The 12050-nt window shown below is 39.1% G+C and overlaps 1 protein-coding gene across 5 annotated transcripts; it reads left to right on the forward strand.

Moving 5' to 3' along the window:
- The first annotated feature begins 723 nt into the window (after positions 1-723).
- Positions 724-10858, forward strand: LOC127350567 (dimethylaniline monooxygenase [N-oxide-forming] 2-like). 5 transcript variants are annotated; one of them, XM_051377309.1, is made up of 11 exons: positions 724-983; positions 3435-3578; positions 4040-4228; positions 4389-4554; positions 4641-4783; positions 4865-5064; positions 6083-6316; positions 8684-8805; positions 8895-8967; positions 9099-9168; positions 9258-10858. In XM_051377309.1, the coding sequence occupies exons 2-11, from the start codon at positions 3447-3449 to the stop codon at positions 9618-9620; spliced, it is 1692 nt and encodes a 563-aa protein (XP_051233269.1). In that variant the 5' UTR covers positions 724-983; positions 3435-3446; the 3' UTR covers positions 9621-10858. The 5 variants fall into 5 exon arrangements, 4 of the variants coding, with proteins under 4 accessions (XP_051233269.1, XP_051233270.1, XP_051233266.1 ...); XR_007880601.1 differs by having other exon boundaries at positions 733-793; positions 8707-8805; positions 9258-9333; XM_051377306.1 differs by having other exon boundaries at positions 735-793.
- The last annotated feature ends 1192 nt before the right edge of the window (positions 10859-12050 follow it).

A 12050-nucleotide genomic window follows, 5' to 3' on the forward strand; every position in this document is an offset into this window, starting at 1 on the left:
TTGAACGCAGAGGAAATAAAATGTCCAATACCGAAATCAGGGAAGGTCAAGTCCGAATATTACTGTTCAATACTGTCCGTCAGTCTTGCTCTGCTCCTGTGTTGCGTTGTAATCCTCTCCTCTACTGGCTGGCCGGCGACATCGCCTCTCGACTCTGTCTCGCCTCCATGTTGTTTCCTCTGCCGAGTGTGTTCTTCCTCTCGCTCTGTGCTCTGTCTGAATGTCTCTTCCTCTGTTGTCCTGTGTCTCTCATGTTTGGGCCCGCACATGTTCCTTGATTCACCTGCTGAGTCCCTCTCCCTTTGCCCTGGTGCTCTCTGGGTCAGCTCTCATATCCGATTGGGCAATTCAATTGTCTTATCAAGAGTCAGAGGCGAGCAGGTGCTGCTTATTAAGTGTCAGGCAGGAATAGTCATTAAAATAAATATATATATATATATATATATATATATATATATATAAAACATGAAATAAATAAGCAACATAAAGAGTTGGAAACAATACTTCCATTACCATTTGTTATTAAAAAAAAGAACACAACTATATTCTTGTGTTTAATTTCTTAAGCTGATTATTTTCTGTGATTTCTAAGGCCTAATATTATTTAAAATATGTGACAACCACGTTATTTATTTTTTCATACAGTGTGAATATAGTTTGCAGATGTGTGCAGCTGCCAGGTGGAGGAGGAGGAGCCTCCGGTTGTTTTGGGGAGGAACTTCCGCCCTTAACTCAGATGAAGTCGGATGACGACGTGTTTTCGATGCTGCTGAGCTTTATCTGTATTTTACAGGTTAGTAGTTGGTAAAACAATTACTAATGTCAACTTACTAAAGCCTAGCTTTATCCTAGATAGATCCAAGTGTTATAAATATATTTTGACATCGTTTTGGGCCTTTCCGTCGCACACAGTTCAGGCCAACAAGTGGGCAGCCGCTGCACCTTGATGTTTGGGTTTCTTTTACCTGAGTAAAGTCTGGCAGGTCAGTTGGTATTTGGGTTTATTTAGTACTTTTATTTGGGCTCCTACATGTATGCTAGCTTAAGGAAATTATATATTCCAATGTGCCTTAAAACAAAACAGTTATTGGTGTTGTTAAATGTTAAAAGAGCTGCATTTATTTGTTTAGAATATTTATATGTTAATGACACTGTCATCTTTAGACACAGCATAATGGTTTAACATTGAAAATGTTTTGTATTTTTTCTGGTAGCTGTGTTTAAAGTGAGTGTGTAAAGTCCAGAATCATTGCAAACTAGACATTTTCTGCACAAGTACAGTTTAGTATTTCTGTAATTTGCACTATATTAGAGTAGCCTTAATTCACTTATGTACAGGAGATTGCAGTTTGAAGTAGAAAACTGTAAGAAGTAGCCTACACCATTGATGTGAGGTAGTTATAGTTGTGAAAACATTCTGTGAGATGTGGATTTATGGATGTTATGTGCACTTAAGTCACATGTATGGACTGACACAGACTGACACTCCCATTGTGAAATAAAGGAAACAGATGTGATCTGGATGACGAACTGAAAGCTCTGTGTCTTCATTGCTGTTGAACTTGTATTTTACAGATGTCTCTTTTGTTGCTGTGGTACCAACTCTGGGACCTGCAACATTCATTTTATAAATATACAGTTGTTATTTTTATCACAAATAATACATGCATGTTTTAATCATCATGAAGAAATTATGGATTACTAGTAAACATGTTGTCAATGAGGGTAAACTGGTTACTAAAGAGAGGATGATTATTTGATGGATTTTAAGTACCCTAATAACTTATTTGTTATTTAATAAAGTTATTTGTCAGTAAGGGTGAAGAATCACTTAGGGGAGGAAAGGCAGTCGTGGTAACTAATGGGCAGGGACTGATTCAGTATTCAGTAACCACTCCATAATTGTACAACTTTACTTAGGGAGTAACTAACAGACCAACATTTTTAAAGTAAGAATTCAGTATTCAGTAACTCATACAAAATATTAAGTAATCATAAGGTAATGATGAAGTACTGAGGACCACTGAGTAACTAATAAGTATTATGTATCACTACTTGGGTGCATGTAAACAGTAACTAATATTAATTATGCATTAATGCATTAAAATGCAAAGACTTGTAACAGTCACCAACATTTTATTGGGGCCTTGCCCCCAAACCTGTCTGGCGGAGCTTGGACTCATGACTTTACTATTTCTGAAATCCTGGTTAAGGACCTGTTTCAAACAGGGTCAAAGTCCCACCCCTGCAGTTCTGTGACACTGATTAGGAGATAAGCAACAGCTCAGTTCATGTGAGCCGAGAGGCTGTTTAACATCTGATCACAGCTGCACAGGACTTGCAATCAGCTTACTGGAGAAGGTGAGAGCAGTCTTTCAGACCTCAACAATAAGAGTGTTGTTATTCAACATGACAATTGAAGAGACTTATTTTTGTGCCAGCGGTTTTCTGCTGATTTCCCCCCTGACAAAAATGGGTTTTAGACGAGACACTATTTCCTCTACACATTTCATTTGTTTATCTAGTCTGTTAAAGTAGTCTAACACTTAAATGCTGCTGCATGCTGTAGTGTTATTCTGAACATCAGTGCATTACAAGGTTAGGAGTTATACAGGCGTATACAGAGTGCTGTTTGGCAGTCATAAAGTATGGAGGCACTGCTGGAAGGATCAGAGATTACTAATGTTTATAATACTGAGATAATACAGAGATAATTATAATAGTAGACTTTGCATGTATAAAGTCTGAATTTGTCATATTTGATAGTGGAAATAATGCTTGTTACAGGAAAAGCAGAAAACAATAACGTTTACCAAATTCACATCTGGGTGGATTTCTAAAGCACTTCACTAGTTCCCTTTTTAGCCATGCTAGCAGCGTGGATCTGTGGGTGACAATGTCAGACAGATGTTCCACCATACTGGTTCACATTCCCTACAGAAGAAAAACCTTCTGACTTTGGTCACTTTTGATTTAGTGGCACCTTAAGCTAGCATATGTGAAATAGCTTTACAGCTATTGGATGAATTACCATGAAATGTGCTATGATTATTCCCTAGTGTGTGAATTCTAATGCCTTTTGTGATCCTTGCTATGTATATTCTATAGATATTCAAGGTCTCTAGAGAATAAATTCTAATGAATTTAGTGATGCTCCATGGCACCATTATTGGGCCATAATTCAATCAACACATCCATTATTTTGGTTTATGAAAACATACCTGCAGAACTATGTTTAGTGTTAATTAGCAAACATTATTTACTGACAATCTAAAGAAATATGGTAAATCTTGTAAAACATTACCTGAGGATCACTGCTAATGTTTGCTAAAAGCACCACTTACAGCCTCACTGAGCTGCTAGCAGGGCTGTAGACTCTTAAGTCTTGTGTACAGACATGACACATTTCTGATTCTTCGTGTCCCTCCCTGCAGGAGTGCACCACAATGGTTCGACGTGTGGCAGTGGTTGGAGCAGGTAGTTCTGGGCTGGCCTGTATCAAGATCTGTGTTGATGAAGGTCTGGAGCCTGTTTGCTTTGAAAGTAGCGATGACATTGGTGGCCTGTGGAAATTTAAGGTGAGCAGGGGCACCGTTTTAGAGAGAGTTTCCCACTCGTATTGCAAAATTGGTTTTGCCTGTACACTCGGCTCAAATACATTGAATTACAGTCCACATATGTGCGCCAGATCTGGTAGCCAAATATGTCATTTTTCACATCACTGAAATTCTGTAAAATGTAATTTGTCAGACAATCTTTCTTCCTCTTCTCTGGGCCAACTAAGGGCCAGTTGGCTGAGATATGGCAATCACCTGTTGACCATAATTCATTTGCCAGACCAATTAAGCTAGTGGCACATATTAATCTTGTTACCAGTTGAGGGTTTGTGAAATGATGCTGTATGGTCAAAGAACTTTCCCCCCTCATCTAGAACAAGTCTTATTATAAGTCTTTATGATGATATATAAACAATGATTAACACAACAGCGTTGATTAAACAGTAAAGTGATTATCAGAGTGGTTTCCTTTTTATCCACAGGAGTCACCAGAGCCAGAGAGATCCAGCATCTATCGCTCCTTGGTGGTCAACACCTCCAAAGAGATGATGTGCTTCAGTGATTTTCCAATGCCCGCTGATTATCCAAACTACTTCCACAACTCCCAGCTGCTGCAGTATTTCAGGCTCTATGCTGAGCACTTTGACCTGTTCAAATACATCAATTTCCAGGTTATTCCAGTTTTATCAAGCCACTGGACAACTTCACAACATATTATGTGAAGTTGAAGTTATTAATATGTGTGTGTGTGTGTGTGTGTGTGTGTGTGTGTGTGTGTGTGTGTGTGTGTGTGTGTGTGTGTGTGTGTGAATGTGGCTACGGATGCTTCAGACCACAGTAAAGAGTGTCACACAAAGGCCAGATTTCTCTCTGTCCGGTCAGTGGGACATAATGACCATTAACAGGGAAGGAAAGGAAGAGAGACACGTCTTTGATGCAGTTCTGGTCTGTTCAGGCCACTACACCCGTCCGGTCCTACCACTGTCAGACTTTCCAGGTTTGTGAACAAATAGACTTTTCAGACCTTTTACAGAAAATGATGGAGGAGTAAGTAGATCTGTAGCGTCATCTGTATCTCTCCAGGACATGAGACGTTTTCTGGCAAGTGTTTTCACAGCTGGGAATATAAAGATGCAGATGCCTTCAGAGAAAAGAGGGTGGTGGTGGTTGGCATTGGCAATTCTGGTGGAGATATTGCAGTAGAGACTAGTAGATCTGCAAAGAAGGTAAGAGAACTGTATAGAGCTGTATAACGTTATTTTGTGAGCTTCTTACTACACTGCGAGTGCTAATTATCTCTCTGACAGACATTTCTCAGCACACGCGAGGGGGTCTGGGTGATCAGCAGGATGTCCAGTAATGGTCTTCCCCTGGACATGACAGCTATCACCAGGCTCAACAACATCCTCACACTGCTTCTTCCCAGTACTCTGGTGAACTGGGCAACAGAGAGAGCACTGAACCAAAAATACGACCACAGACTGTACGGCCTGAAGCCCAGACACAGGTGATACATTTTGACCTGGATCACGTATGTTCCCCTCTGCTTCATGACCCCGGGCCACTGGGTTTATTGTGTCTCCTGTCAGCTTCAAACACCTCTTTTTATTTCAGTGTTTGTCTCATTTATTCTTCTATGTGATTCATGTTTAAAGCCCCAATTCATATTTTATGACCACAGATTTAAGTTGCAGCATAGTCAACTGTAAATGATTAGCATAGTGACTCAGTGTCTGTCACCTGTCTTTCATGTTTAGAGCATATTGTTGGGGGAGTTTCTTCTCCAAAAGACATCTAGTAGGTTACTCTTGCCTTTGCCCTTAATCAAAATCTTGGCCTCAAAACTGGGGCTGGCCTTTAGACTTTTCCCGATTAGTCTGTTTAGGTCAAATGTGAAGGACAAAACTATAACTAAAACCTGTTTACAGCCATGCTAGCAGCTCTGTGTGGCTATCAGGCACAGTACAGCTTTGAGCTAAATGCTAATATCATGCTACCATGCTCACAATGATAATGTTAACATGCTGTTTAGCGGGTATAATGTTGTGTTCACCCTCTACATTTATCTTGTTATATATATGTAAGATTTTTAAGTCTGGATCAAAGTTAGACTGACTGATACTGATCCCTCGAGCCACACCATTAGCATAGCTAAAAAGATTGCTGATTTAAACAAGCAGCAAACAGCAAAACATTAAAAACTTAAGTTTGCTTTTGGTCTTTTGAACTGTCACTTGAGTTGGCTTTTTTTGGTTCAACTGCCATGTAATTTACATTTGATATAGAGTGTTCCTTTAATACCATCATACATGCAAACATAAATATAGATTGATAAACTTATTCTCCACTCTTTAAGTACCCATAATAAGTCTAATAGAGATCAACTATTTTAGACAATATTTCATCAGTATTAATCTTGTTGGTATGTGCTATAGATTATTTTTAATTGATGATTTGCTTGGTGTCGTCTATGCAGACAATTAATGAAAAAATGGTTAACTCCTATTATTTCTTTTCTTTCTCAGATTTTTGGACAAAAGGCCTTTGATCAATAATGATCTTCCTGGTCAAATCCTTCAGGGAGCGCTCGTAATGAAACCCAATGTGAAAGGCTTCAAAGACTCTGGAGTTGTATTTGAAGATGGCACAGTGGAGGAAAACATTGATGCTGTCGTCTTCTGTACAGGTTATAAAGTAAGCTTCCCATTTCTGCCTCCAGCTCTATCAGAGGGGCCTCACGGAGACATGACATTATACAAGTAAGTATATGGTGATTAGAGTTATATATAGCTAGGGCTGATTTTATTATGTAAAAATGTAGATTGAAACTCCAAATTGTACAATTAGAACCTCATTTACTGAAGTTGTAAGCGTCATATAGCACATCTAATTTATGAGTTGATGAGAAGATATAGATGCCTCTCCAGTAAATATGTAGCTAACAACCAGTGTAGACTTCAGGAAGTCACTGCACTAAGAAATAGTCAAGCTCCTGTAAAACCTTATCCCACAAAAAAAAAAACACAACTTATTGTTTTTACACTCGAACACACATGATATAGCGAGTTAATTACTGAGCTTTAGAGGTGCTGGTCCAACTTTAGACAGAGCCAGGCAAGCTGTTTCCCCTTTTCCAGTCTTTTTGCTGAGCCAAGATAACCAGCTGCTGGCTCCAGATTCATACTTACTGTACAGCCATGAGAGTGTATAAGTCCTATTTTCTACCTCTCTGCCAGAAACTATTCCTTTAATAGTTTTATTGAAATGCATTTTTAAAAATATCTAAATTTAGTGTTTTATTCATAGCTTGAGGACAAAATTTAAGTGTGTAGAATTTAGTGGCATCTCAGTGAGGTTCACCTTCACTCACCCTCCCTTTACAAGCGTGTTGGAGAAAGTACAGTGGCTGTGAACCTCATGAAAAAAAGCCTTACCTACACCTTGTTTTTGGTTTGTCCCTTCGTGGTTACTTTAAAAACATGGAGGTTCAGCACGGCAGACTCCACAGAAGTGGACCCGCTTCCTCTGTAGATAAAAACGACTCATTCTATGGTAACAAAAACATGATTCTTATTTTCTGGTTATTATAGTAATGAAAACATACTTGTATACATATATACAGACAAGGCCGAAATTATTCATACCCCTGGCAAATTTTGACTTAAAATGACTTTTATTCAACCAGCAAGTTTTTTTTTTTGACCGGAAATGACACAGGTTTCTCCCAAAAGATAATAAGATGATGTACAAGAGGCATCATTGTGGAAAAAAATATTTCTCAGCTTTTATTTACATTTGATCAAAAAGTGGGAAATCTCAGAGGACGTGGTCGGAAGTCAAAAGTGACACCTGTGCTGGCCAGGAGGATAGTGAGAGAGGTGAAAAAGAATCCAAGGATCACCACCAAGGCCATCCTGGTGAATCTGGGCTCTGCTGGTGGCAACGTCTCAAGGCAGACAGTCCAACGGACACTGCACCCTGCTGGGTTCCACGGACGCAGACCAAGGAGGACGCCACTTCAGATAAGGCACACAAAAGCCCGCTTGGCCTTTGCAAATGCTCATCTGAACAAAAAAGAAGACTTCTGATCTTCTGTTTTATGGTCAGATGAAACAAAAATTGAATTGTTTAACCACGATGATGTATCCTTCATTTGGCGTAAAAAAGGAGAAGCCTTCAACCCAAAGAACACCATCCCCACTGTCAAACATGGTGGTGGGAATCTAATGTTTTGGGGGTGGTTTTGGTTTTCAGCCAATGGACCAGGGAACCTAATCACAGTACGACACCATGAAAAAAGAGCAATACATCAACATCAGGCAATCTGCAGAGAAACTTGGCCTTGGGCACCAGTGGACATTTCAGCAGGACAACGACCCAAAACACACAGCAAAAGTGGTGACGAAATGGTTAGCGGACAAAAACATTAACGTTTTGCAGTGGCCCAGCCACTTGAATCCGATTGAGAATCTGTGGAGGGAGCTAAAGATCAGGGTGATGGCAAGGAGACCCTCCAACCTGAAAGAGTTGGAGCTCATTGCTAAAGATGAATGGGCAAAAATACCAGTGGAGACATGCAAAAAGCTGGTCAGCAATTATAGGAAGTGTTTGATTGTTGTAATAGCCAATAAAGGCTTTTCTATTGATTATTGAGAAGGGTATGAATAATAAATAAAAGCTGAGAAATATTTTTTTACACAATGATGCCTCTTGTACATTGTCTTATTATCTTCTGGGAGATGCCTGTGTCATTTCCAATCAAGAAAAAACTTGCTGGTTGAATAAAAGTAACAAAATTTGCCAGGGGTATGAATAATTTCGGGCTTGACTGTATATAAAATGTATGCTAATATTTCTGGCTTATAATCTTATATACAGGTCGTTTAAATTATGAACATTTTAAAAAAACATTTTACAAGTTGTAAAGCTTGTCATGATAAGTCAGGCACAGAAGGGCTGATGCTCCTGACAGTAGCCAACTTAGAAAAAAGAATGGAGCTTGTATGTATTTTCCCTATTTTGAGTGACACATCATTTCTTTTTAGATCTTAATTATGTTGTCATGTATCATTGTAATATATTATTATAATTTTAAAGGATCACCTTGTAGTTTTTTCAAATTTCAGGAGACTGTTTCCTCCTTCTCTAGTACAACCAACACTGGCCGTCATGGGTCTTTTTCAAACAAAAGGACCAATCATGCCCATTGTGGAAATGCAGGCGCGGTGGGCTGTGAAGGTCTTTGCCGGTAAACAATTGTGAGCTTTACATGTACTGTACTGTATACACGCAGTCACACTCAGGGTTAAGGAGCCAGACTGTGTTTTTATCTTTAAGGTCTGAGCCGTCTTCCATCCAAGGAGAAGATGCTGGCAGTCATTGAGTCTGAGACGAAGAGAAACATGAAAAGGTAGAAAATATCTTCACACCGATATCCTTTAGATGGTACAGTCACATCATGTTCTTCCTTTAGAAAGCAGCATTTTAGTTAAAATATGTTAATAATGGCAACAAATCCATTCTTCAATCTGGTTTTCTCAGCTACCCCTGCCACCGACAGGCTGCTCTCCAGGTAGATTACATCCCATACCTGGATTTTATGGCCAATGAGGTGAGTTCAGTTCAGCTTTATACAAAACTGTGTTACTATCTGTACAGTATGTCTAAGACACAAGCGTCATGATAGACTTCCAATCACAGGTAGGGGTTCGACCAAGTTTCGTGACACTGCTCCTGAGAGATCCTGTGCTCTGGGTGAAAGTCTTCCTCGGTCCCTGCACTCCATATCAGTATCGTCTCACTGGGCCTGGACAGTGGGCCGGAGCCCGTCAGGCTATCCTCACTCAGTGGGAGCGGGTGGCTCAGCCTTTCAGAACCAGAGTGGTACCAGAACCAGAGAGCAGGCCGTCTTCCTTCTGTTCTCCCTGGCTGCTCATATTTGGAGGAACTGTGATAACGGCTGTGCTTCTGTCTAAAAATGAGGTTGTTCCAGTGCTGCAGGGTGCAGCTCAGATTCTGGACAGGTGCAAGATCTTCCTAAAGGACTCCTGGTTCACTGGTTAATGTCAATAACATCATGGAAATGGGGCCAAGTTTGTATAATAGGATCCAAAATCCAACAAGTTGCACTGTGATGTAAAATATAAAAATATACACGGATTATAGATCCACCTTCAATATGCAAAAGATGCAGTCAAAGAACAGGTCTGAGAATTCACGAAGTCATGTACTGTATTTTCACCTGTCTTCTGATTTGGTTTACAAATGCTGTTTATGTAATAATATGAGATCATAAACTTGTGAAAGTAGTTTGTACTCTTCAGCTGTGTCAGTTTCAAAGGTCAGAGCAACCTGCACACTACCATACAGTGTGTAGAAAACCCAAAATTCAGGCTTACTGATGTAGGAAAAACATTTATTCACAGTATGTGTCCAAGAAATATATTTTTTTGCACACAGTGGTAAACAGTCCTCTTCAGGTTCATGGTTTAGACGGACAGATAAAGTTCAAGATGTGCTTATATATGGTACATTTTTAGTGTGTAAACCTATGTGGATGTAAGGGACTGTATATTGGGGAGAAGAGTGACGGGTAGTAGTCTGTAGGTCACAGACTCCAGGATATCATTGGCTGAAGAGGATTTATAACAAAATCATGTAATTATATTATTTAAGTTTATGTAATTATTTTTTTCTGTCCATTTAACTTGTGGAATTGTCAAATACAGTTGACTACAGTTATTAAAAACATTGATCTGATGTGGATTAAAGTACATTTAAATTACAGTTTACTTATTTAAGTTTTTGTAAAAGAATTACACTAATTTGTGGTTATATGATAAAATTGATATCACTCGCCTGTCTGTACACACAAAATGTAGCTGTTGCCAGCAACTGATCAGCTCAGCTTAGCATTAAGACAGGAAATGGGGAAACAGCTAGCCTGGCTCTGCGCAAAGGTACAAAATCCACAGAAAGCTCACCAATTAACATGTTATATTTTGTTTGTTTAACCCATACACAAACCGAAGAGTGAAGTTGCAGTTGTTTGGCAACCAGGGTTGGGAGGGTTTCTTTAAGAATGTAATCTGATACGGTTAAAAAATGTAATCAATAACCTAATCCAAGTATCACAATATGAATGTAATGTAACTTGATTACGTTTGGATTACCTCAAGACCAAATATGCAAATAAAGACAAGAGAAAAGAAATATCAGTAAGATGTCGTGCATTGTATAAGACAACAGAAGAATGTAACCTTAGAAAATAAAATGGAAACCAAGATTTTTAGCCTCACAAACTTGTCCTCTGCTCAGTGTATTTTTAAAGAAAAGGCACAACTTGCACTGTACTGCGATGTTGTTCGTCTTTTCTGCTTTAAAGGTCCAGTGTGTAGGATTTAGTAGCATCTATAACGGTGTAGTTACATTTTGCTCTCTTGCTTCACCCTGTGAAAAATGCGAATGGCTCTGTCTAGGGCCAGTATTTGGTTTGTCCATTCTGGGCTACTGTACAAACATGACAGTTCAACATAGCAGCCTCCATAGAGAGCCACCTGTGGCGCCTGTTGATATAAAAATCTCTTGAATTAATTTTATTTTCAGGCGATAATATTATAATGAAAACAGTTTTATTTGTTCCAATAGATCCTCCTAAATGTTACACACTGGACCTTTAAAGACAAAATAATGGTACAATTTCCACCCAGTCAAAGCTTTTTAGGGAAGGAGGGACTCCCCTCCCTCTGACCTCCTCCTCTTTCACACCCATTCAACCTGCAAGAGCAGTGACACACCAATAGGCTGACAGGTCATGACAGGTTTGCTGAACCATCCAACCCGCCCAGGACTTGCACCTGGTTGGTAATAAATAGAAGGATGCTAAAGAGAGTGACAGGATCATCAAAGACGAGGACAACGTAACGTCTACAGTACTTTTAACAATTATAGTGTTGGCTCATTTAGTCTGGTTCATTAGGCTGGTGACAAAAAAAAAGGTCAGGCCCCCATCAGGTTCAAGTGACCTTTATAATTTAGGCATTATGATGTACTTTCTTTATTTTCTTTTTTTGTCATTTGAACCTAAATAAAAAAATCTGGACCACTGAATGTATGGCTACACTACAATCAATCAGAATACCACTTTTGTTAAACAAATTTGTCTTTATTCGTAATGGTTTGAAAAGTATCAAAAACTTATGGTGGCATCTGAGTGCATCACAATACACATCTCACATCTCCACTTTCATTCATCCCAGCATAAAGTCTGCTGGTTTCATTGTAAAACATATAGAAGCAACTTAAAAAGCTATTATTTATATGCACAACTACTCAAAAAACAAAGTAAGAAAGTCATACAGTAATCAACCATAAACTGCTTTACATCTCAATACAAAACAACACACATTTCTTCTTCCACCTTTCTTCTTACTCCAGTTCCAACCTCTGTACCAGATCAGTCCCCACTGTCGTCAGTCGTTCTTCATCTCCAAC

The sequence above is a fragment of the Dicentrarchus labrax genome, unplaced genomic scaffold (genome assembly GCF_905237075.1).
Source record: "Dicentrarchus labrax unplaced genomic scaffold, dlabrax2021, whole genome shotgun sequence".
NCBI classification, from domain to species: domain Eukaryota; kingdom Metazoa; phylum Chordata; class Actinopteri; family Moronidae; genus Dicentrarchus; species Dicentrarchus labrax.